The 21,796-nt window shown below is 33.4% G+C and overlaps 4 protein-coding genes across 6 annotated transcripts; 1 reads left to right on the top strand and 3 right to left on the bottom strand.

Moving 5' to 3' along the window:
- Nucleotides 1-712: 712 nt before the first annotated feature.
- LOC107481690 (uncharacterized) lies at nt 713-3,758 on the bottom strand. The gene is given in 4 exon segments (XM_021139412.2): nt 713-1,106; nt 1,550-1,708; nt 1,792-2,680; nt 3,462-3,758. Coding segments are annotated over 4 exon segments (1,356 nt in total). The 5' UTR covers nt 3,533-3,758; the 3' UTR covers nt 713-869.
- Nucleotides 3,759-11,791: 8,033 nt separating this feature from the next.
- On the bottom strand, nt 11,792-14,504 carry LOC107481691 (probable methyltransferase At1g29790). Its single transcript, XM_016101987.3, is given in 3 exon segments — nt 11,792-12,155; nt 12,832-13,701; nt 13,703-14,504. Coding segments are annotated over 2 exon segments (1,098 nt in total). The 5' UTR covers nt 13,975-14,504; the 3' UTR covers nt 11,792-12,155; nt 12,832-12,875.
- A 440-nt stretch (nt 14,505-14,944) lies between these two features.
- LOC107481692 (26S proteasome non-ATPase regulatory subunit 8 homolog A) lies at nt 14,945-17,985 on the bottom strand. The gene is made up of 6 exons (XM_016101988.3): nt 17,772-17,985; nt 17,228-17,306; nt 16,360-16,462; nt 15,994-16,257; nt 15,550-15,661; nt 14,945-15,407 (listed from the first exon to the last, which is right to left on the bottom strand). Exons 1-6 carry the CDS (start codon nt 17,874-17,876, stop codon nt 15,267-15,269), a joined length of 804 nt encoding a protein of 267 aa, XP_015957474.1. The 5' UTR covers nt 17,877-17,985; the 3' UTR covers nt 14,945-15,266.
- A 172-nt stretch (nt 17,986-18,157) lies between these two features.
- LOC107481693 (uncharacterized) lies at nt 18,158-21,292 on the top strand. 3 transcript variants are annotated; one of them, XM_021139409.2, is made up of 8 exons: nt 18,160-18,354; nt 18,927-18,992; nt 19,110-19,162; nt 19,302-19,366; nt 20,054-20,145; nt 20,725-20,796; nt 20,881-20,957; nt 21,185-21,292. In XM_021139409.2, exons 1-7 carry the CDS (start codon nt 18,352-18,354, stop codon nt 20,917-20,919), a joined length of 390 nt encoding a protein of 129 aa, XP_020995068.1. In that variant the 5' UTR covers nt 18,160-18,351; the 3' UTR covers nt 20,920-20,957; nt 21,185-21,292. The 3 variants fall into 3 exon arrangements, with proteins under 3 accessions (XP_015957476.1, XP_020995068.1, XP_015957475.1); XM_016101990.3 differs by having other exon boundaries at nt 18,158-18,354; nt 19,113-19,162; nt 20,881-21,292; XM_016101989.3 differs by having other exon boundaries at nt 18,161-18,354; nt 20,881-21,292.
- The last annotated feature ends 504 nt before the right edge of the window (nt 21,293-21,796 follow it).

The raw sequence follows: 21,796 nt of genomic DNA, 5'->3' as shown, positions 1-21,796 counted from the left end.
TAATCTATTCTTAAACCGCAAATAGAACCTCTAATAACTAAAACTATCCCAAAACTAAAGAATCATAAAGAGATAATAAAATGGGACTACTTTAAAAAAGAAAATTCAAAGATATCAAATCGAAAACAATAGTATCTACAACTAATCATTATCAAATAGAACAACAGCAAAGAATAAACAATATATTAGAAAAAAAAATCCAAAACCTCATTGGTTACTACCAAGTACCAACAACCTAACAATGCTTAGAAATTTGACTACCAAAAAAAAAAATAGTCATGAAAAATGAACAATCTCCAACGGAGTGAGGACAAACTAAATGGAGTGTAAATAATTTTCACATAAAAAAAATAGAGAGAAGGACAATACGTCCTTGACCTTCTGATCTGTGAAATGCGAATATTTAAGTCTTTAAGGATTTAAAAATACATTTTAAGTATTTAATTTTTTTAAAACTTAGACATATCGATTCTTTATATTCACTTGGGTTTGTCAAACCCAACTGAAAAATCAAAAATGGTGTTCATTATACTGACCTAGTTGATACGGATACACACGCGACAGAAAATAATAACAAAAAATACTAACAATTGTTAAAGACAATTTAATATTTGTACTAATTAAATAATAACAAAAAATACTAACAATTGTTGACCCCATAAGTTTTTCAATAAATAAACCTAATTTATTTTTTTATCATATAAGATATTAATTTAATTTAATTTATAAGTATCATATCCTATAACTTATTTTACTTTCCACATATTTATATTATATTATTACATGACACACCACTCCTATTAACATTATTACCAAAATGAGTTAAATACATTGTTTATATTCCTGAAGAAAGGAGAGGAATGAGTGAACTAATGTTGATGAGGAAGCTGTTCTGCAACCAGTAGGTAGAAAAGCCCCATGACTCCGGTGTGACCTCGCGTGGTGCTGCTGTAGTTAGACTCCAGAGTTAATTTTTCGCCATCAATGATCTTTACAGAACCTGGTTTAGGATAACAAGTGGTCATTCCTACAATGTAACCTGATTCATTTCCTGCATTATCCCCAGTTCCATAATTTGCCATGGAGGTACATATAACCCTTCCATCCTGAAAACCAGGGTGCACAAATTTCAGAACAACAACAACAACAACAACAACAAAGCCTTATCCCATTAAGTGGGGTCGGCTACATGAATCAAACGACGCCATTGTGCTCTATCATGTATCATGTCTACAAAGAAATCGTTTACATATAGATCTCGTTTGACCACCTCATGGATGGTTTTCTTAACTTTTTGATCAAGACATATATCAGCTTTCAAATTGCAAAACAAGGCCAAATTGTGCTTGACCAAAATATTTTTCACCTATGATCCTAACTTGAAAATATCACACCGGACGATGAACAGAAAACAGAAATTGATCTGTGAGACCTTTGAATTTAGAGGACAGAATCATTATTCATTACAGGTTGAAATAACAACTTTTCATATGAAGTCATGGCACTAGAAAGTAATATCCAAATATTAAGAATAACTATTGATCATCACCTGTCCATATAGAGTTGATCCGATTCCACCTGAATGCTGATGAGCTACAGCATAGACCACATAACCACCCTTTTCCAATGGAACGGTTGTCCTCTTCACATCAAGACAACCATTACCTTTCTTGGGGTCTATGTTGCAAGGATCAACTTCATACTCAATCTGTAACAAAAGAAGAGTAAAATATGTTATGTAGTTAAATTTTGATCGAGACAATATACATGTTTTGTGATGAAATCACTTACCCGGCAATCATGATTTGAGCTTGCTATATTTGAAGTATCTGATATTTTCAAAGTATCAGTCACATCAATTATATAAATCTTAACAGGAACAACATATTCGTCCCAATCAATCCATTTCACAGTGTATCTCAGATAGAGGCTTCTCTTTGGACCTTGAAAGCCTTTCTTCAACCTGCACTGAGTCTCATCATAGCAACAGTACAAACCCCCTGTGTAATCTGGAGGCAAAGGGTTGCCATATTCATTGACTGTAACATTATAAAGGTGACACTTACACTCAGTGCAGCCTAGCTTATCCTCTACACCTCGTGTATCGATGGCGTGGACATTGAGCAACCATTTCTCCTCATATCCTTCTGGAATTTCTGCAGGATTTCCTATTTCTATCCCAAAAGGATCTGGAATATCCGTAGCCGTTCCTCGTGTTTCGGATCCAAGTCCAAAATACTGTCCAAGAATATTTCCCTGACATACGCCACTATTTCTTAGTATAATATGTGACTTTGAGACTGAGTCTGACACACGAACCACACGATGAAGATCATGTTTTGTGTGTGTCGCAAGTTTTGATTTGGATTCATGGTATCCAACAATAATCCAATGGTGGAGATAAGTTTTATGGAGAGGTACAGGGTTTCCAGCTTCATCAACTACTTCAGCATTGAAACTCTTAATCGCAACATGACCTCTTGGAAACTCAATATCATAGTAAAATTTATTCGAAACTGACCCTGGCCCAAGTTCAATCTTGGGAGAAAGATAAACAGCTGTCTTAATCTTATTCCGAGTCTTCCAAAAAGCACTTGAGCATGGTGTGCCTAACATAAGCAATAGTATTGCCAATGAAATCACCATATCTTTAGATGCATAAGACATGTTGATAGTTAACCTGTCATCAAAATCCCTAATTCCCTATTATTAATTATTAATTACCAAATGAAACAACTAACTATAAATTAAACCAGTTACAAAACAGAAACAGATTATATAGAATACACTATGTTCATACAAAGATGAATAAAGAGACAAAAGTACACGTGAAAGAATTTGAAGTAGACAAAAATACACATCAAAATTCATAAATATCAAAGTACATCTAAAGATTGTTTTGATGGACAAAATTACGTCTTACCTCTTACAAACCCACTAATACACTTTTGCCCATCAAAACAATCTTTCCGTGTACTTTAGTATTTACCAATCTTTTTGTGTATACTCGTCCACTCTAAACTCTTTCAACGGATCCATTTACTCCACAAAGATTGTGTTTGGCAAGTGTCTCGACTCTCGAGCCAGAAATACGGTTCGGTACAGGGATTTTCAATCCCAAAAATTAGAAACGGGATCAATCAAGAGAGATACTATAACCGGCTAAACAGAGATTAGAAAAAACGAGGCGTGACCAAACATGGCTCTTGTCAGCAACACAAACAAGAGAAATTTGATAAAAATTGGGAAAAAGTACATAGCAAATATTACAAAACATAAGGCAATAAACTATTAATAGAAAACGCTTTGATTAGCATATAATGCACGGAAAAGGGCAAAATTTTACTGTTTACGAACACGCGCGCGCACACACAAATCAACAAAATTGCAAGGAACAAGTGAAATAGCCATGGATAAAAACAGTGATGAAAGAAGAAGATGGAATGGTTTCACTGACTCACCTTCAAGAGAGGCACAACACAAGACGGCAACGTTTAAATTTTGACAATCCAGAGAGATTTTTATAGGCCATGCAAATTTGATGAGTGAGACGTCGTCACATCATATGTGAAACTGAAACGAGCATGCTATGGATAGTGATTAGTGAACAAGATTCCTTCTAAGAATGAAGCTAAATCTACTAAGTCCAAAAACCAAAATCATTTGGAAAATTCTGATGTAATCGAACAGAATTAATTGTGTGTGGAACTGTTGCACGTGGCGCAAGATGGGAGTGGTTGGCTTCTCTTAGTTTCATTTAATCTAGCATGGATGGGTATTGCCGTATTGGGTGGTAAACATGGAGACATGGAGCTAGATACTCTAATAATAGTGACATTTACAGATTTTTTTTTTTGAACAAAGTGACATTTACAGATCTTACATTTAGAGGAATGGGCCAATCCATGTTAAATTGTTAATGGAGGGGTGTTCATGGTCGTGTTGGATCGGGTTTATGTAGGTTTGAATTCGGTTTTAAAATAATAATTTGTCTATTTTAATCTGGTTCAAAGTGACTTTCGATTTGATAAAATATTAGTATATATAAATTTATAAATTTTATATATTAAAATAATAAAATTTTATTTTAATCGAGCCGCACCGAAACAAAATCTGAATCCGATTCAAAAATAACATCAGATAAAAAAAAAAGAAAAATTTGAACCCGATATATATATATATCGTAAAAAGTAATCTCGAGTCACACCGAAATAAAATCTGAACCCGATTCAAAAATAACATCAGATAAAAAAGAAGAAAGAAAAAGAAAAATTTAAACCCAATAAAATATGTCTCCGATTCGGATCAAGTCTTGAAGACCTCTAAATACAACTGTATTCATTTGACCGTTGGAATTTTTTGCACATTATTTTTTCGATTTTATTAGTCAATGACTAATCAATATGAGTTCTATTTGAAGATTGGTAATTGCACATTATTTTTTCGATTTTATTAGTCAATGACTAATCAATATGAGTTCTATTTGAAGATTGGTAACTCGCAAATGAATGGATACATATAAAGATGGGATTTAAACTCAACACTTATTTAAATAAGTAAGTGAACTAACTATTCAATTAACATAAATTGATTGTTTTTGAATTTAATTAAGATAATGTTAAAAATACATGATAAAATTATTGGTAGTATAAATTTTAATTATTTCTTAATAAATTATTAATAAATATATTTACAAAATTAAACAGAAGTTTATTTTAGCTAATTCTTTGTATTTTTATCATGGCATGTTTTGTTTCGATTAAATTTAATGTATTGAGAATCAATTTGAATTTATCTAGTGATTAATTTACTAGTCTATTTAAATAAATATTAGCAGTTTGAATTTTATCTTATATATGTAGTAATTTATTGATTAGTGATAAATTCTTAAATATAGATCATTCGTAACGAATTAGTTCTTAATTTTCTGAACTAAATGATACTGTGAAAAAAAAATCAATGCATTGAGTTAATGGGGTGTGTGTTTTTATTTATTTTTCAATTAATGTGTAACAAATATTTTTAAAAACTAAATTTTGTATTTTTAACTCATTTTTAATATATCTTTTATATTTTAAAATATATTTTATACGAATAACTGATTTGATATTTAATTTTTTGTGTATAACATGATTGTGAAACATTTTTAATCACTAATTTTAATATATAATTTTAAAATATATTTTAGCTAATTCCTTATTTTCTTTTATTATGGCAGTTTTCTTTTTGATTAAATTTAGGGTGAAACATTCAAATAAATCAAAGCCATCCAAATATTATGCGAATCGCCCAAAGTTAAAAATGTTATGTGGATGTCTCCATGCATGTTATTATATAAATGGAATTAGGCAAATTTAAATTATAGTAGTAAATCGAATTGGGATGTATTAATTTACATAGGAATGTTGTGTTAACTATAAATTAAATCGAGCATACTCGAATTAGGTAAAGTCCCAGTAAATCAAATCAGACGTATTCAATTTACATGATACAATAATAAAATGAACTAAACCAATTCAATTTACATGTTCTTAATAAATCGAATGAGACAAATTCGATTTATAAAGATGGTGGCTATGGTAAATCGAATCGACCGTTGTCGATTTAGTATGCATTGAGCTATACGTATAAATCGAATTTAGTGAATTCGATTTAGTATGAGACCAACATATATAAATAGGAGCTGAACGTGAAATTCTGATGATAGTGGAAGTCACAATGGCTAGTGATGATAGTTTTTAGTTTTGGTACACTATAGAAGATTGATTAATAAAAAAATGTGTTCCAAAATTAAATTTACTGATAAGGATCCGTGAAATCCTGATCCATCTGTAGAGCCTGCCCTGAACCTCTCTGCAACGCCTTGGCTGAGATTGCGTCTGTTCTGGGGTCTCCGAAGAATAGCTCAGGCTACAAGAATTGCCTACCATACTGATGTCACAACTTTAAGTATGCATGAGAGGGCCTTGGATTAGGAACAACATCAAACCGTAAGACATGTTGCACCCTGTTGGTCCAATGAGTGTGCCAACGCTCTAAAGTATTTAGAAACCACTAATCGCCGCTTCTACCATCCTTCATCATCAAGAAATCGATATTCAGTGCGGGCCGCAGCCGATGCTGTGGTAGAATCCGATCCACCTGATGCCACTCTATGACAACAGAGTAGATCAATGCCATCATTGACCTCCATAATGATGTGTGTCGTGGCTCTAGTATCTTGGAATGCACTACGTGTATAGCATTCGGCGAGCTATATGCCATCGAAGCGAATAGAAAAGGGAAATTGGGTCCAAAAAATAAGGCTTCATGATTAGTAACGTGACAAAACAACTGAAGAATAAAATACTAAAGTGTCTAAATCTCACATCACTAGCACGAAGTAAATCTATGCTCAATATGCAATGCGCAACTCAAGGTCTCTTCTCGCTCGTTGTCGGCTGATAACCTGACGACCTGCCACCTAAGATATATTATCAACAAGTGACAAAAAAAGCAAAAAAATAGAAATACAGAAAACAACTAGTAATCAATTGAGTAACTCGTAGCCAAAGGCCAATGAAAGGTGTCAAATCCATCGGGCCTGAAATTCGGAAACCGTCAGAAGATTCATGACTGGAGAAGCTGTAGTGGACCTGTCAACTTAACCACGTCCTTGTTGGCCACACGGTGTAAGCACTTGTATAATCACAACAGAGCGGCAGATCCCCAGCTATATTTGCCCATGTCCTCTAACTTCGCTACGTACGGTAGCCACCTGATATGCATGCGTGTACCAAACTTGTCACCGAAGAGCTGCATCAATAATAGCATCATGATGTATGCTCTCACATACCTCCTGTCTCCTAATCTGCGCCCTCGAGAAGGTCACTGAATGTCTCTTGCATCCAAGTGCACTTCATAGTGAACTTGTCGATGCAGTCTGGTGGCAGCAACACACCCAACAACTTCTCAAACCAAACCCATGCCGGACGGCCGCTGTCGATGTACCGCTTGAAGTCCTTCAGACATCCGCTGATACACTGTCTATCGATTGGGAGCCCTAACTGGTAGGCTACATCTTGTAGCATAATCATGCACTCATCAAATGGCAGATGAAATGTACGCATCTTCGGACGCCATCTCTCTATAAATGCACTCACTAATGGCTCATCCAACCTAAATCAGTGGTCGTTGAGACTTGTGAGATGGGTCAGGCCAGCCATCTGCAGGTACTGCATGATCCTATCGTCTAATGGCATACCATGCTGCCTCCTCATACTCGTGATACGGCGGTGGGCTGCATGACATTAAAAATTTTCTGTTAGAATCTAACATTAGAAAATAATAATCACCTAATAAAACAGATATTTTTAGTCGAAAAATACTTTAATAAGAATTAAATTAAATTCTAATGGAACATAGTTATCTTACTATTTACGGCATAAAGCCAAAACCTTTTAGTATATAACTAAAATTGTATTGTCTCGTTAATCTAACATTTGATCATTCAATTTTTTAAATAAATTAAACAATAATGCTCCGCATCCAAGTTATATTAGCATCCAAGTCCAACCAAGTCATTTACATACACGCGCGCACATTTTTTCACGCTCCTATTGCCACTTCATCATCATCATCTTTTTCTTCTTCTTTCGTAATCGTCATCTTCAACAATTTTGAATTGAATGGAATCTAATGCAATTGAATAAATTGATAATGAATAATCTCATCATTCTTTGCTAAAATTAGTGTTGTTTATGAATTTGAATTTGAATAGAATTCAAGAATTTCTAAGTTTATATAATGCACAATTTTTGATTCATTTGTTATTATACATTGGTGTTGTTATCATAATATTTCGATTCATTTACAGTTTAGGTGTATTGTCAATAAACAATTTGTCCCAATGGTTGGGATGACTTTCAAGACAAATTGAATAGAATGGAATGAAATCTAATACAATTGAATAAAGTGATAATGAATAATTTCATTATTCTTTCTTAAAAAAAGACTCAATTATCAACAAAACACATCAAATTTATTTTAGGTCCCAAACGAACCTCAATTAAACTAAAAAATGAACCGAAATTACTTAAAGAATAAAAAATTTGATTTAATAATTATCAGCAGTATCAAGTAAATCTCAATTAACCCACAAATAAACCGAAATTAGTTCAGATTTGAACAAGCAGTAAAAAAAATTTAATCATCAACAAAAACACATCAAATTCATTTTTTGGATCCAAATAAACCTCAATTAAACTAAGAAATGAACCAAAATTACTTAAGAAATAAAAAATTGGTCAATATTTATCAATAGCATCAAGTAAACCTCAGTTAACACACAAATAAACCGAAATTAGTTCAAATTTGAACAAGTAGTAAAAAAGATTCAATCATCAATAAAAACACATTGAATTCATTTTTGGATCAAATGAACCTCAATTAAATTAAGGAATGAATCGAAATTACCCAAGGAATAAAAATTTGGTCAATGCTTATCAGCAGTATCAAGTAAATCTCAATAGATTCACAAATGAATCGAAATTAGTTCATATTTGAATAAGTAGTCAAAAAGACTCAATTATCAACAAAAACGCATAAAATTCATTTCTGAATTCAAATGAACTTCAAATAAATCAGAACCAATAAAGATGTTAGCAAAATGTTAGTATTGTTGGTGATGACGATAACAAAAGAAAAAGATAATGAAAAAGGAAAAGAAGAAAAAGAAAAAGACGACGAAGAAAAACCTGTGTGTGCGAAGAAGAAAAATGGTTTTTCATATTAGAGCGCAAGAGTAATGCGCTCTGGGGATTTTGAGCGTGTGTACACGCTCTTTAACGAGAATGAATTTTGTTGGTGTTGGGTTTGATTGGTTGGACTTAGATGACAGTAAAGCTTGGATGTATATCATATTTGTAAATCAAATCATTCTAGATTCTTACTAGCCTACATAATCCAAAACTTGAAATCCAAATTAACTTAAATTAAGTTTCATAAAATTTCTAACCTGTTAAACTTCTAACAATTAAAACTCACGAACTCTAACCAAACCTGTAAAACCTACTCGTCAATATACTTAGTTATCCTTTATCCAACATGCATTTGTGATTTCAATTTTCTAACACACTACTATCTCTATATCAATACTCTTATTATTATTCGAAGTTTAAAGATTCCAATAATTATAATATTCAAGTTCTAAACGATTTAATACCACTAACAATCTTTTAATTACTAAAAGTTTAGACATTCTAATAATTATAATAATCAAGTTCTAAGCGATTTAATATCACTAACAATTATATATTTCTTAAAGAAAAAAAAAAATAAATTTTATATTATTAACCTCTTCATGTATGCTACCAGTAATATCGGCGGCTCAATCCGATTGATTCAATTTGGGTCGTCTTTTATTTCTGTAGTATCAATCTTATAGTATAGCTTGCTTTACCTTTTCTGAATTTTTGGTTTTGGTAAAGTATAGTGTGGTGAAATGTAATTCGAATAAAGTGAATTCGAATTCTATCTATAAGAATTTGTATGTAAATCGAACGAGGACGAGGTTGTATAGATTTATAATGAAGCACGAATTATTATAAATTAATAAAGACGGTTTCAATTTACTAAAGTGCAAATCAAATTTAGCCAATTCAAATTATAATAGACCAAAACTATTTACTAAATTGATATGACTTGTGTCCATTTACTATAGGTGAATTCAAAACGTGTGTACTCCTTAATAGATCGATTCACCTTTTTTCAAATTATTCTACACCATAATAAATCGATACACTCTAATTCAATTTATTATTATAATTTAAAAATTAAATTTACCTAATTTAATTTATATAATAACATGCATAGGAATATTCACGTAACATTTTTTACTTTAAATAATTCGCGTAATATTTAAATACCTTTGATTTATTTGTGTGTTTTCGACTTAAATATAATACACGGGATATTGATTTGGTGTGGGAGAGAGCAAGCTTCAAGTGGGAATATAACATTTTTCTAATAAAATCTGAGAGAAATTAATAACAGACGCAATTTACTATATTATTTTCTTTCTAAATATTTAAATTGTTATTTTGTGTATGTTACTTTTTTTTTTTAATATAAGCCTTGTTTGTTTGCATGATTGGGAGAAATACTTCTTTAAAAGTAGAAGATAAAGTATAAGCTAAAGCAGTAAAATAATTTTTATTTGATATAAAAATCTTTATTAGAATTTGAAATACTTAAATTATTTAGATATGAAAAATACATAAGTACTTTTTGTATAAACCTACAATTATAACCATGAAAAAAATATTTTACAAAACATGATTTTTTTTAAAGTAAAAGGTATAATTATTTTATTNAAAACAATTATAAACATTTTTAACAGAAAATACTAAATATGTTATTTTTAATGATATTTTAATAAAAATATTTTATTTTAATAATAATAGTTAGGATTTTACATTAATAATCATGAAATATATAAAAAAAATTGAATTAAATATCTTCTAACAATTTAAAATATTTTATATTATATAATAAACATTAAAAATAAAAAATTTATACAATAATAAACATATATTTACACATCTTTGTAGAAGAAAAAAGTGTATACTTTTTGTAAATAAAAAAGGCAAATACCATTTACACCAAAAGAATAGAGTAATTTCCTCTAAAAAATATTTCTAATCATTGTACTTTCCAACACAGCGCAAGAATTATTAATTGATCAGTTTGAGATAATAGATTTTGTTAGGACAATTTATGTATATAAATTGAATGGACAAATTATTTATGCAAATGTAATAATACAGATTTTATTATTTATGTGTCCTGAAATAATTATAATATAAAAGAATATTAATATGATATATCGTGTGCTCCTCATCATATTTGTAATATTAATATGATTAACTATAATTGTAAAATAATAGTATAAATATACAACTTGAGCATATATATTTTTTATCCATAATTGAAATTTCACATTTTTTATTTTTTTATCTTTGTTTTATATTTTATCTAACAACAACAACAACAATAATAATAATAATAATAATCTCCAAACAAATCACTATAATAAAAATGCTAATAACTTCCCTCTCTTATTTACTTTTATTTTACATTCCTAAAGATACCGTCAACAAACATGTAATCCTATATTTTTTACATTTGAGATATTATAACTAAGGAATATATATAACATGCACAAAATTTTGACATAAATTTATCACAGTTGTGTGCTTGTCTCTTATTTATAAACCCCGTTGTAGAGTCCAAAGATTTTTGTTTAATGCGATTTTTTCATAAACTGTTGGAGGCTGACACGGTTTATACTCAAGCTTCCTTCTTCATAATCCCGTGACAGAGAACTACGGTTTCGTGGGAAGCTTCCACGGTTTATATACAATTTGTAAAACGTGAGAAGATTCCACGGCATAAACTTATTTCAGAACACATAAGTAATGAAATCTATATTGTTACATTTGGGTAAACAATTCGTCCATTCAATTTATATACGTAAATTGCCCGATTTTGTCATTCATTAATTCAGTCTAAGAAAAGTGTTATTAAAATGATCTTATTTATCTTAAATTTTAAATTTTAAATCTTTAATCATACTTTTTAAATTATAAATCTTAAATATTAAATATTCCAAAACATAACAATTTTAGAACTAAAACGAAAAATTAGTTATTATCGATTAATTAAAAATTAGTTTCTTGTTCTTTCTCTTTGAAAAAAAAAATCACATATTTCAGAAATGACGTTATCAAATTTAAGAGTGGACTTTCCAATGTTTGAAACCAAAGAAATTACGTTTTTAAATATTTATTTTCCAAACAATTAATTGGGATTGCACAATTCAATCAAATAAGAGGGAAAAAAAAAAGATAAATAAAGGAATTACAAAAGAAAAGAAAAGAAAAGGAGATGATCACAAAGGCTATTTTTCCTCTAAGAGTTCCTATACACCTTTCCTTGACTTGCCTTGCATGTGTCTTCTTTTACCTACCAATGTTGATCATTTTACAACATTTGGATGATTCATCATCACAGTGGGCATGAAGTTGAGTTACCCCATCAACGTTTTCGGAGCAAAGAAACCTGAATAATTTACCTTCTGACCTGCATATCTTAATCTTCTTACAGCATATATCAAACTGCAACAACCACAAACACAACAGATGATTAGAGTCAGAATAGAATCCCCATTAAAAATAATACTGGAAAATAACACACAAACCAAACGAATTAAGAAAATTTTTACAGAATTAGAAGAAGAAATGTTGCCTGCTTAATCCTAACCAAATCAAATACCATACTAACTAGCACCCAAGTTTTTAAGTTTGGTTCACAGGTATTTAACAAAACTCATTGTTTCTACTCCATTCAAGGTTGCATGCAACCTATTGTAACTTAGTCATCTTATCCCAGTTATCAACGACTTTAGCTTTTGCCTTTGTCAATAAACACGGGTAATGCTGGCATATCTTTCCTATGGGTAACAGGGTAAGTTTACTAGATGAGGGAAGGACCAACATTAACCTACCGTCTACCTATCTCTTTTTGTAAGTAGCCACTCTAACACGTAATACAAAGAAGGTAGAGTTGGAATGACAAGTGTTTCCTGAAATATACAATACTAATTTCTTGATGGATTCGGAGTCTATGCCGTTAAACAGGTGTGGGTTGTGCTAGTTATGAAGTACCAAATGTTGATATTTTTTTTGAATGAATCAGGTTGATATCTTATGCAACATGAACATGCAACTAATTTAATTTTAACTAATTAAGATGTTAACTTTCCAAGTAGCAAGATAGGTAGTTAGATCCTACCAGGTTGTGTAAGGGAAGAAGTAAAGAAGCAAGCTTCAAGTTGATCATCTTGAAGTAGGCTTCTGCAACAACGCAGTGAGAAAAACCTCAGAATTCTTGATGCCACTAGCATCAGTCTTATTCCCAGTGGCCCACTTCACCTTCTTGTAACCTAATTTCCCAATCAATGGCGCATACAGCTTTTCAAGGTCCACCCCTTTGCTGAAGAATCTGTCAATCCACAAGTACCCTCCACCTCTCAAAACCCTATCCACATCAAACAGCAAGAACTCCATCATCGTCACCGGAATCCACCGGTTCACGGCACGCCCGCACCGCACAAGGTCCACCACTCCGTCGAACACCGGCAGCCGCTGCTGCAGCGGCACGTGAAGTGGCACAAGCCCCCTCAGCGCCACCGCCTCGCTGTATGGCGCACCCACGCTCATCGTCGTCGTCACAACTGTCACGTTGCGGAGCTTCATCGTGGCGGCGAATGACCCAGTGCCGCCACCGACGTCGAGGCCCAGCCGGATGACTGACTTTGCGGACTTGGCGATCTGGAAGAGCTGCGAGATCGGGAGATCGAGGTCGGTCTTGTAGGTTGTGAACTTGGACGAATCGGAGGAAGGGTTGAAGCCTAGGTTAGGGTTTTGGCGGTGGAAGCAATCGAAGGATTTGCAAGGGTAATGGTCCCAAATTACAGAGGAATCGGGGAGTGAAGAAGGGAAAGGGTCTTGAGGGAGAGGGGATGAGGGTTTGTGCGGCGCGGTTCGGGAGAAGCAGCGGCGGCGGGGGAGGGGGTGGCAGCCACGGAGGATAAGAGATTCGGCGAGGTCGGAGTCGGAGGGGCAAAGGGAGAAGGGAGTGTAGGACATGTACTTGTGGAGGAGGTTTGAGGTGGGAGTATAGGAGTAGATCTGGTGGGATGGTGGAGGAGGTGGTGGTTGTGTCAGTGGAGTGTTGGAGGCGCGTGAGGTGGTTGATGGTGGCGCGTATTGTGTGGAGCTGGTGGAGGAGCTGGTCGGGGACGGGAGTGGGTGGTTTGGGGGATTTTGGGGATTGGAGAGTTGAAGAGAGGTGATAGAGTGAGAGGATGTTGGTGGCCACCATTGCCATCAGAAGAACAAGGTTCAGTGTCATTGTGGTGAACGCCAAAGCCATTTCTTCCCTTCCTCTCTTGTTGCTGCTGCTGCTGCTTCTTCTTCTTCTTCTTGTCTTGCTTAATTGCGAAGATTCATTAGAGGTGGGTTTAAGATTTAGAATTAGATTTAGATTTGGGGTTGACTTGCTTGCTAAGTGAAGTAATAAGTGAGAGTGGGAGTGAGTGAGTGAGTGATTAGTGTAAGTGGCACTAAAAAAGTGAGAGAGTAGATGTGGTGAATGCTACATATAATCAATTAACATCGATTTCCAGCTATTTATCACGTGTGGGTCCGAGGAATCCTGGTTTTACTATGTTGATGTTAAATCTAGATTCATGCTACTTCCTGTGGCTGTATTCTATCCAGAATGATAGCAGACTCGTCGGTGGTGACTGGTGAGCATTGATTCAGCAACCGTCATGAGTCTCCTTTATTTTTCTCTTTGGTTGCTTCCTACTTCCTAATCTCTTTCTTTCTTTCTTTCTTCAAATTGTCCATTTTGTAATTAAATAATGGAATAGGAAAACGGGCAAAGCGACAGCAGGTCAGCAGCATTCACGTGAATTTGTGTCAACTTGGATCTTATTCAATATTTGTTCTCTTTCTTCGAGCTACCTTTGTATAATATCTGACCAATTTAGATAAACTGATGTTTTGAGTTCAACCGTATTTAAGACGGAGGAGTCGGCATAAGACTATAGCTGCATAAGCATAAACAGAGAGATTAAGTTTATTAAATTTATCTACCAAAAACGAAAGAAACATGTCGATTTAAGTAGGGTCATGGCGTGTTGTCCAGAGAACGACGGTGGCCACAACATACCTGAAAAAATAATCATGAGGATTTATATCGTTTGCATTTCTTCATATTGCGTGGAAGGTAACGCACTCAAGTCACACCAGTTTTAACAGTTATTTGTAGAAAATTTTGAGAGCCATCGCGACTCCATTAATTTTTTTTTTCCTGAACATCCTTCTCTGATCCCTCATAGTCAAGCATATGCCAAATTTTATAGATTTTCCAATATCAAAGGATTACAAGGAGCTCCTAAACAGTCACATCTCCGTAACTCGGATAGTTGGATGTGTCCCCTTAGTTGAGGCCGGAATTCGGACATAATTTTTCATTCATCCTTACCCAGAGCACAATATAATTGGAAAAAATGATACCTTGATAAACAATTCAATCACCTAGATGACGAAAATACAGACATGATCAATTTAATAGTTTTGCATTGAATTATAATGATAAATAGCTTCAAAAGACAGTATCGGAAATCTTGGAAAAACAAAAGCCACTGCCATTTCATTTCACACAATCCTCTCCAATTCCCTAGCATAGCTGAGAGTCTGGTTGATGAGTTGAAGGGAGGGAATTTCTTTGCAAGGTGCGGACTCTTTTGCCTTTTGGAAAAAGACACAACTATTCTTAATCTCCCACTCAGGATGGTCCTGCAATCAATAGATGATGCCATCAGAACACGAAAAAAAATGCCATTGTGCAATGAAGCATGAATTGTTTTCTATTATGAAAACATCAACAATGCATACGTATAGTTAAACCAACAGCTCCCCAGTTCACAACATTGCTCACCTCTTTAATGTATTCCGAGAGTTCTTTGTCTGAGGTGAACATCAACATTTGCTTAGCATCATTCATGGAGAGATAATCATATGCCTTCTCACTGCATCCCGCTATTTCATCTCTGAATGACAATTTCACTATTAGAAAAATGCAAAATATGTAACATAATACACAGCCACTGAAAAGAAAACAAAAGACTATAATGAAGTCTATGCTTCAGCCTCATTGCCAGCGTAGGAAGCAAAGCAATAGAATCAGAGGAAAATAAATAAACTAAATGAAAATTTTAATAAGAGTGTTACAGAAACTGATTCCCATTACAAAGTACAAACAACTAAACTAGCCTAGAAATCAAGCTTCAGGTCCATTATTTTCTAGTCTATTACTTGAATTCAAACATTTGCCAGGTTATTAGAAAAGTAGATGAACGAACAGATAAATAACATTTAGTACCTCACAGTCTTAGCCAAAAGATCCATGAAATAAACATATGTATCATGGGGAACTGTCTGCCTAGCACTCAAGACACGATTGTATGCCCCTTCCATGAAAGATTGCTCCAACTCCACAGCATGCTTAATGCAAGGATTTTCTAAAGCAGCAGATGAAAGCAATTCCAACTCAGTATGGAATTCAGCTATTCTATTCTGCACAAGTAGTCTCAAAAGGTTGAGACCTAATATTGGATACTCTTGAGGAGATGGTGGGAGTTTATTGCTGCAAGCAAGTAAAAGTCCCTATTAAATACAACTACAAACAGGAAATAAAAGACAAAACACAAAACAAAGTACAAAACATCACATTACAGTATATAGTTACCAGGCATCTGTATAATATGGTTTCAACTGGAAGAAATCCCTCTCAAAGGCATCTTGATCCTCAATTTTAACACTAAGGACAACAGCATGCTCATATATGTCCCCTGGAAGTTCCAAACAGCAAAATGGAATTATTAAAAATCTGGGACAAGCAACTTTGCAGTTATCATTATAAAAATTCAATATTCATGTGAATATGATTTAGTTTTGAAGAAACATTTTAGTAATTTGTTTGTTTTAATACATATAGCTTGTCTTCTCATTGCTTTTGAGCATCGAAAAAATGTTATACTCTTTTCTTTACCTCTAATATACAACAAACCATATTAACTATTTCTCACACAAACAATAAATGGATAGCTTGTACTTACACTGCAACCAATCATTACATTTATAACACAGAGAGCCAAACGATAAATACAAAATGCTGGTAGAAATTTAGAGAGAACTAAGCTTAGTTACATCAGTTGTGTTCTGAACAGATATAGTGTTAGCACAAAGCACTCAGGTTGAACAAAATTCCTAACAGCCAAACAAACTTGGCATCAGTTACTGTAAGTCTGTAACTGATTGCCAGTGTTGCAATATACACATATCAAAATCTCAGGCTTCCCACTTCCTCTAATACTTATAAGGAGTTGACAATGATATATCTTGGCAACACTAATTTGATATCAGTTTTATCACAAAGTGCCTATATGGCCAAGCTAATGAAAAAAGACTTGCTTTACTCAATAATGTTAAAGTTGAATAGATATAATTCTATAACACTAAGAAACAAACTTAGCACTGATACACAAAAATGAACAAGTATATATATTTTATCTAATGTCAAAGATAAGGCAATGAATTGGAAAGAAGCACGTTACTTGCTATTGTTAATTCACGAACAGCATTAGGTGTATCTTCAAACAAGGGAGGAAGGCTTCTGAACTCTGTCAGTTTAACCTGCATGTAAAAACAATCATATAGCCATAGTATGTTTAAATCCCAGCTGTGAAAAACACTTCGCAACTCAATAATCAAATTTACAGCTTTCCTATGAAGTAAAGATGCCAAATCTAAAGTCCACACCATGCTTGACATCATCGCTTTATTATCGCAGGTAAACTAATTTGGGCATATCCAAAATTTCAATGTGTACAATCCGACCCAAACCAAACCATAAAGCATCATTGCCCTTACAACTATCTGAACCTGAAGCAGCTTATACCTACCCAAAACCTTTTTTTTTACTATTCAAAACATAAAATCTATGTTCAATTTTCTTTTCGAAAATTCATAGATAGGTAAACCGAATTGATCCGAAGAACGAACAACGAGTACGAATTATCTTTCATTCTTTCTTCGAAAAAAAGAAAAGAAAATTGAGTGAAACAAGTAAACTAGGGTTTGGTATGACGGGAATTTCACCTTTAGCTGGGAAAGTAGATTGGAGCAGGTATCGTAGTCTTTCCTGAGAAACGCGGCCTTGAAGCGCTCAAAGAGCTGAGAAACCTCTGTTAGCTTCGGATCCATTAATCTTATTTCTTCCTCAACACTGCACTTCACCGCACTGCAATAGAAAACCCCTCCTTTTAAGAAGAAAGAAGAAAACAGATGGAGTGCTTCGAACGACAACCTTTGAGAAAAAGAACGACGGACGCAGTGATCCTCTTTTACATTTCCTGGGCCTTTTTCATGGGCCAAAGCCCATACAATTATGCATGCGGACCCAAATACAACTGACCAAACAACCAAGGCCCAAATATATGTAAATAAATAGTAGTCCATAATTGGCGAAACATATATTGGGATCTTTTGGACCGTCGATCCCTGACAAGTTACACCATCATTCCCTCTCAATTCTCATTATTATCTCGGTGAGAGCTCCCAATCACATCGCTTATTGCAAACGCTACCTGCACAGCCGGTGGTTTCTGCTGAATCGGGAGAAAAAAACTCACCCAATTCGGTGCCACCTCCTTTAGGGTTTCTTCTCTCATTTTACAACATGGTAACTTTTCTAATTCCGATTCCCCCTTATTTCTCGGGAAATTAACGCTAAGTTTCTCTGTTCCCGATTCTTGAATTCAATTATTTTCCAATTGAAGTAGTTTGGAACTTCAAGTTGAACGTTCCAATGCATTTTCGCGTTTTCGAGCTTTGAACCTAGAGAGGGAATTAGTTTTTCGTTTTTCTTTTTTTCTTTTTTCTGCTAAGCTGATTATCGCCATGATCTGCATCATGTAACTGTTTTAATAGTGAAAACCTTGACAACGAATTTAAACCCTCTATAACTTTCAATTTGATTATTTGAACTCCCAAATCGGCTTGCGGGTTTAACTATTTTGATGAAGTGGTTCCTTCTTTACGTCCGAAGCGTTTTGCGAAAATGTGAGTGATGAATTTGTTGCTGTTAATTATATTAAACTACCATTCATTCCTAGTGCAATGAAGTCTTGCATTTGAGCATTTTATTCCCTGTTTTAATTTTATGCTATGATGTTTTCACAGTTAAATTACCTTCTTTCAAATGAAAAAAATATGGCCTATTCTATATTTAACTGATAATTTTAATAATTTAAGGCTGATCCTGAGTTGGAAGCAATCAGACAGAGAAGAATGCAGGAGCTTATGGCTAGGCATGGCGTGGTTAGCTCTGTTTGCCTTACACTTAATCTTTGTTACTTTACAACCAAGTCAAGAGTTTGCTTCTTATTATGTTGATATTCCTGAGTTTTTTTATTATTATTATTTAAACAAAAATAGCAGGGCAATCAGCAGAACTCAGAACAGCAGAAGGCTCAGGATGATGCAAAGAGGTTAGTTTCTGGATATAGATATCTTATACACTATTGCATAAATTATAGTAATCAGTTATACTTATGATGCTCCCTTTATAGTCATTTTTGTTGGAGCAATAAACAATATTGATCTGAATTGGAAAAAAAATTCATTTAGGGAGGCTGAGGAGCGAAGACAAATGATGCTTAGCCAGATATTGTCAGCCGAAGCACGAGAAAGACGTAAGTTCATAATATAATCTTGGCTGGTTTTTCTTGTGGACAATTTGCCGTACTAATTGTTAATTGGCTTTTTTTTTATCCTTCAATCATCATTGTGATTGTGGTTTTCTGCTGGAGTTAGAAGTTAGTCTGATTAATTATTAATTTATTTTGCTATATGACACTGCTGATACACTGCTGAGAGAAGATAAAAGTGAAAATGTTATCAATTGCAATTGCATAATTTAATATTTCAATTCTTCCTTCAATAAATGCATTAATGAATATAGATCTTATGTTTGGCCACAGTTTTTTGTATTTATATGTGTATGCTTAAACTTTCATATGTTGTATTTGCATTAGTCTTATACTTTTTACCAACACAAACTATATACGTGGAGTTAGGTGTACTATCATAAAACATACATTAAGCTCCAGAATATATAAGATATTTGTTAGGACCAAATGTTTTTTCTAGAATATATACCAAAAGGAACCGTAATAAAATATTTTAGTAAATATTGGAATGCCTATGCAGATCTGCTCCGTCCATAACATTTTGATTTAAAATTCTTTAATTTGTAGATGTAAATATCATCTTTGCCAATGTGTCTTGGGATTATCTGATGAAATTTTTTAGCCAAGCACTTGGATACATTTAATTGGATTTCTTGCATTCTTTTATATTTCTGTTATCATTATTTGCAGTTGCTCGAATTGCTTTGGTGAAACCTGAGAAAGCAAGAGGGGTTGAAGATGTCATACTGAGAGCCGCTCAAATGGGTCAGATAGCTGAAAAGGTACAACACTGGATCTTGTCTCTTACTACTACCTTTCATTCTTAGCATATTCTGATGTTGGTCACATTTATAATAATCTCTATTAACTTTTAATGTATTGTCATTTGGGTAGCAAAGTTCCAGTTGTACTACTTATTTGTTCAATTTATACTTGCACATTATGTCTTAATGTGAGAAATGGTATATTACTATATTGTGCCTTTTCATATTTATAATAGGTTTAGTGTTCTCATATATCGTTTAACTCGCATCTAATTGAGTGAACATATCAGTGCTGCAGTTTGTGTTAATCACTAACTTGGCTTAAAATCATAGAATTTATATTATTGAATTTTGATGGTAGGATGTTGCACCTGCAAGTTTGTAGACCATGAGTGTTTGGTGGAGAGTAGTTAGTCACTGTTTCTTTATTCTGTATGCAAGGAAGTTGGTTTCTCATGATTGCTTGTATTGTATGAACCGATTGTGTAGTTTTAGGGTGGGTTAGTTTTAGGTGGGTTCTTTGAGGTTAGAAGTGGAAAATTGAAGTTTTCCAGATGAACTATTAGTGTATCCTCATCTACTCAATTGCATGTTTAGGTTTCTGAAGAAAAACTCATAACACTGCTGGAGCAGATAAACAACCAAACAACAAGGCAGACCAAAGTTACGGTAAGTTGTATGATATTGGTTATGTTGTTCAATTCTCCACAAGTCCATGTATTTACGATGCCATTTATGTTACTAATTTTTCAGATACAGAGGCGTCGAAGTGTTCTCGAGGACGACGATTAATCACGGTGCTGATTAGCTTTCACCGTCTCATTTAAACGGTCTGCATTTCATGCTTGTTATATATTTTACCAAAAAATTATAATGGGTTTGTGAAGTATGTCTGTTTCTATCTAAAATTTTGGTTCTCTTGCCAGCTTCCTAATTAAGCTATATACTCGGAAAATTAACTTTCTGGCATACTCTCTAAAACAATTTCTAGCTTGTGGATGGCATCTCAAAAATTTCAAATATGAAATGTACTCTAAAATAGAAATTTTCATCCCAGAACCTTCGAATGTAACGACTACAAGATGCGGTTGCTGGCTGCGGCCTTGGTCTATTGGCATGTGTTATTACAAGTGATTACATGATATATTTTCAGTGAAGTTGATTATTTGAGAAGGGGAGTTGGATTAGTAACCTGAACAAATATAAAGAAGTGGGAAGAGAGTTCTTTCTTTATTTTGAAAAAAATTTAGGGACACCTGTTCTATAGGCTCCGTTTGGTTGATGTATATGATGAGACATAGACACAAAGACATAGACATTAAAGATATGGACATAAAATATTTGTGTCTATGTACTGTGTTTGGTAAAAATAAAAAACAAGACACACATTTTAAAAAGACTGAATTATCCTTTATTCTACCACAAGTTTTACTATTATTACTGGACATCTATTATCCCAAACACTACATGTCATCATCATTGAATTTTTATTTCTTTTAATATTTTTTATTTCTTCTAATATCATCTTAAATTATCATTCAAACATTAAATATATATATATTTTTTTGAAAAAAATAAAAAACTAAAACTCAGAATTGATCAAAGAATAATTAAAATTTAAATAAATAAAAAATTAAATGTATAATTTTTTTTTGAAGAAAATAGAAAG

The sequence above is a fragment of the Arachis duranensis genome, chromosome 3 (assembly GCF_000817695.3).
Source record: "Arachis duranensis cultivar V14167 chromosome 3, aradu.V14167.gnm2.J7QH, whole genome shotgun sequence".
In the NCBI taxonomy this organism is placed as follows: Eukaryota; Viridiplantae; Streptophyta; class Magnoliopsida; order Fabales; family Fabaceae; genus Arachis; species Arachis duranensis.
Note: the sequence above shows the minus strand (reverse complement) of the source record. Positions and strands in the feature narration are given on the sequence as shown.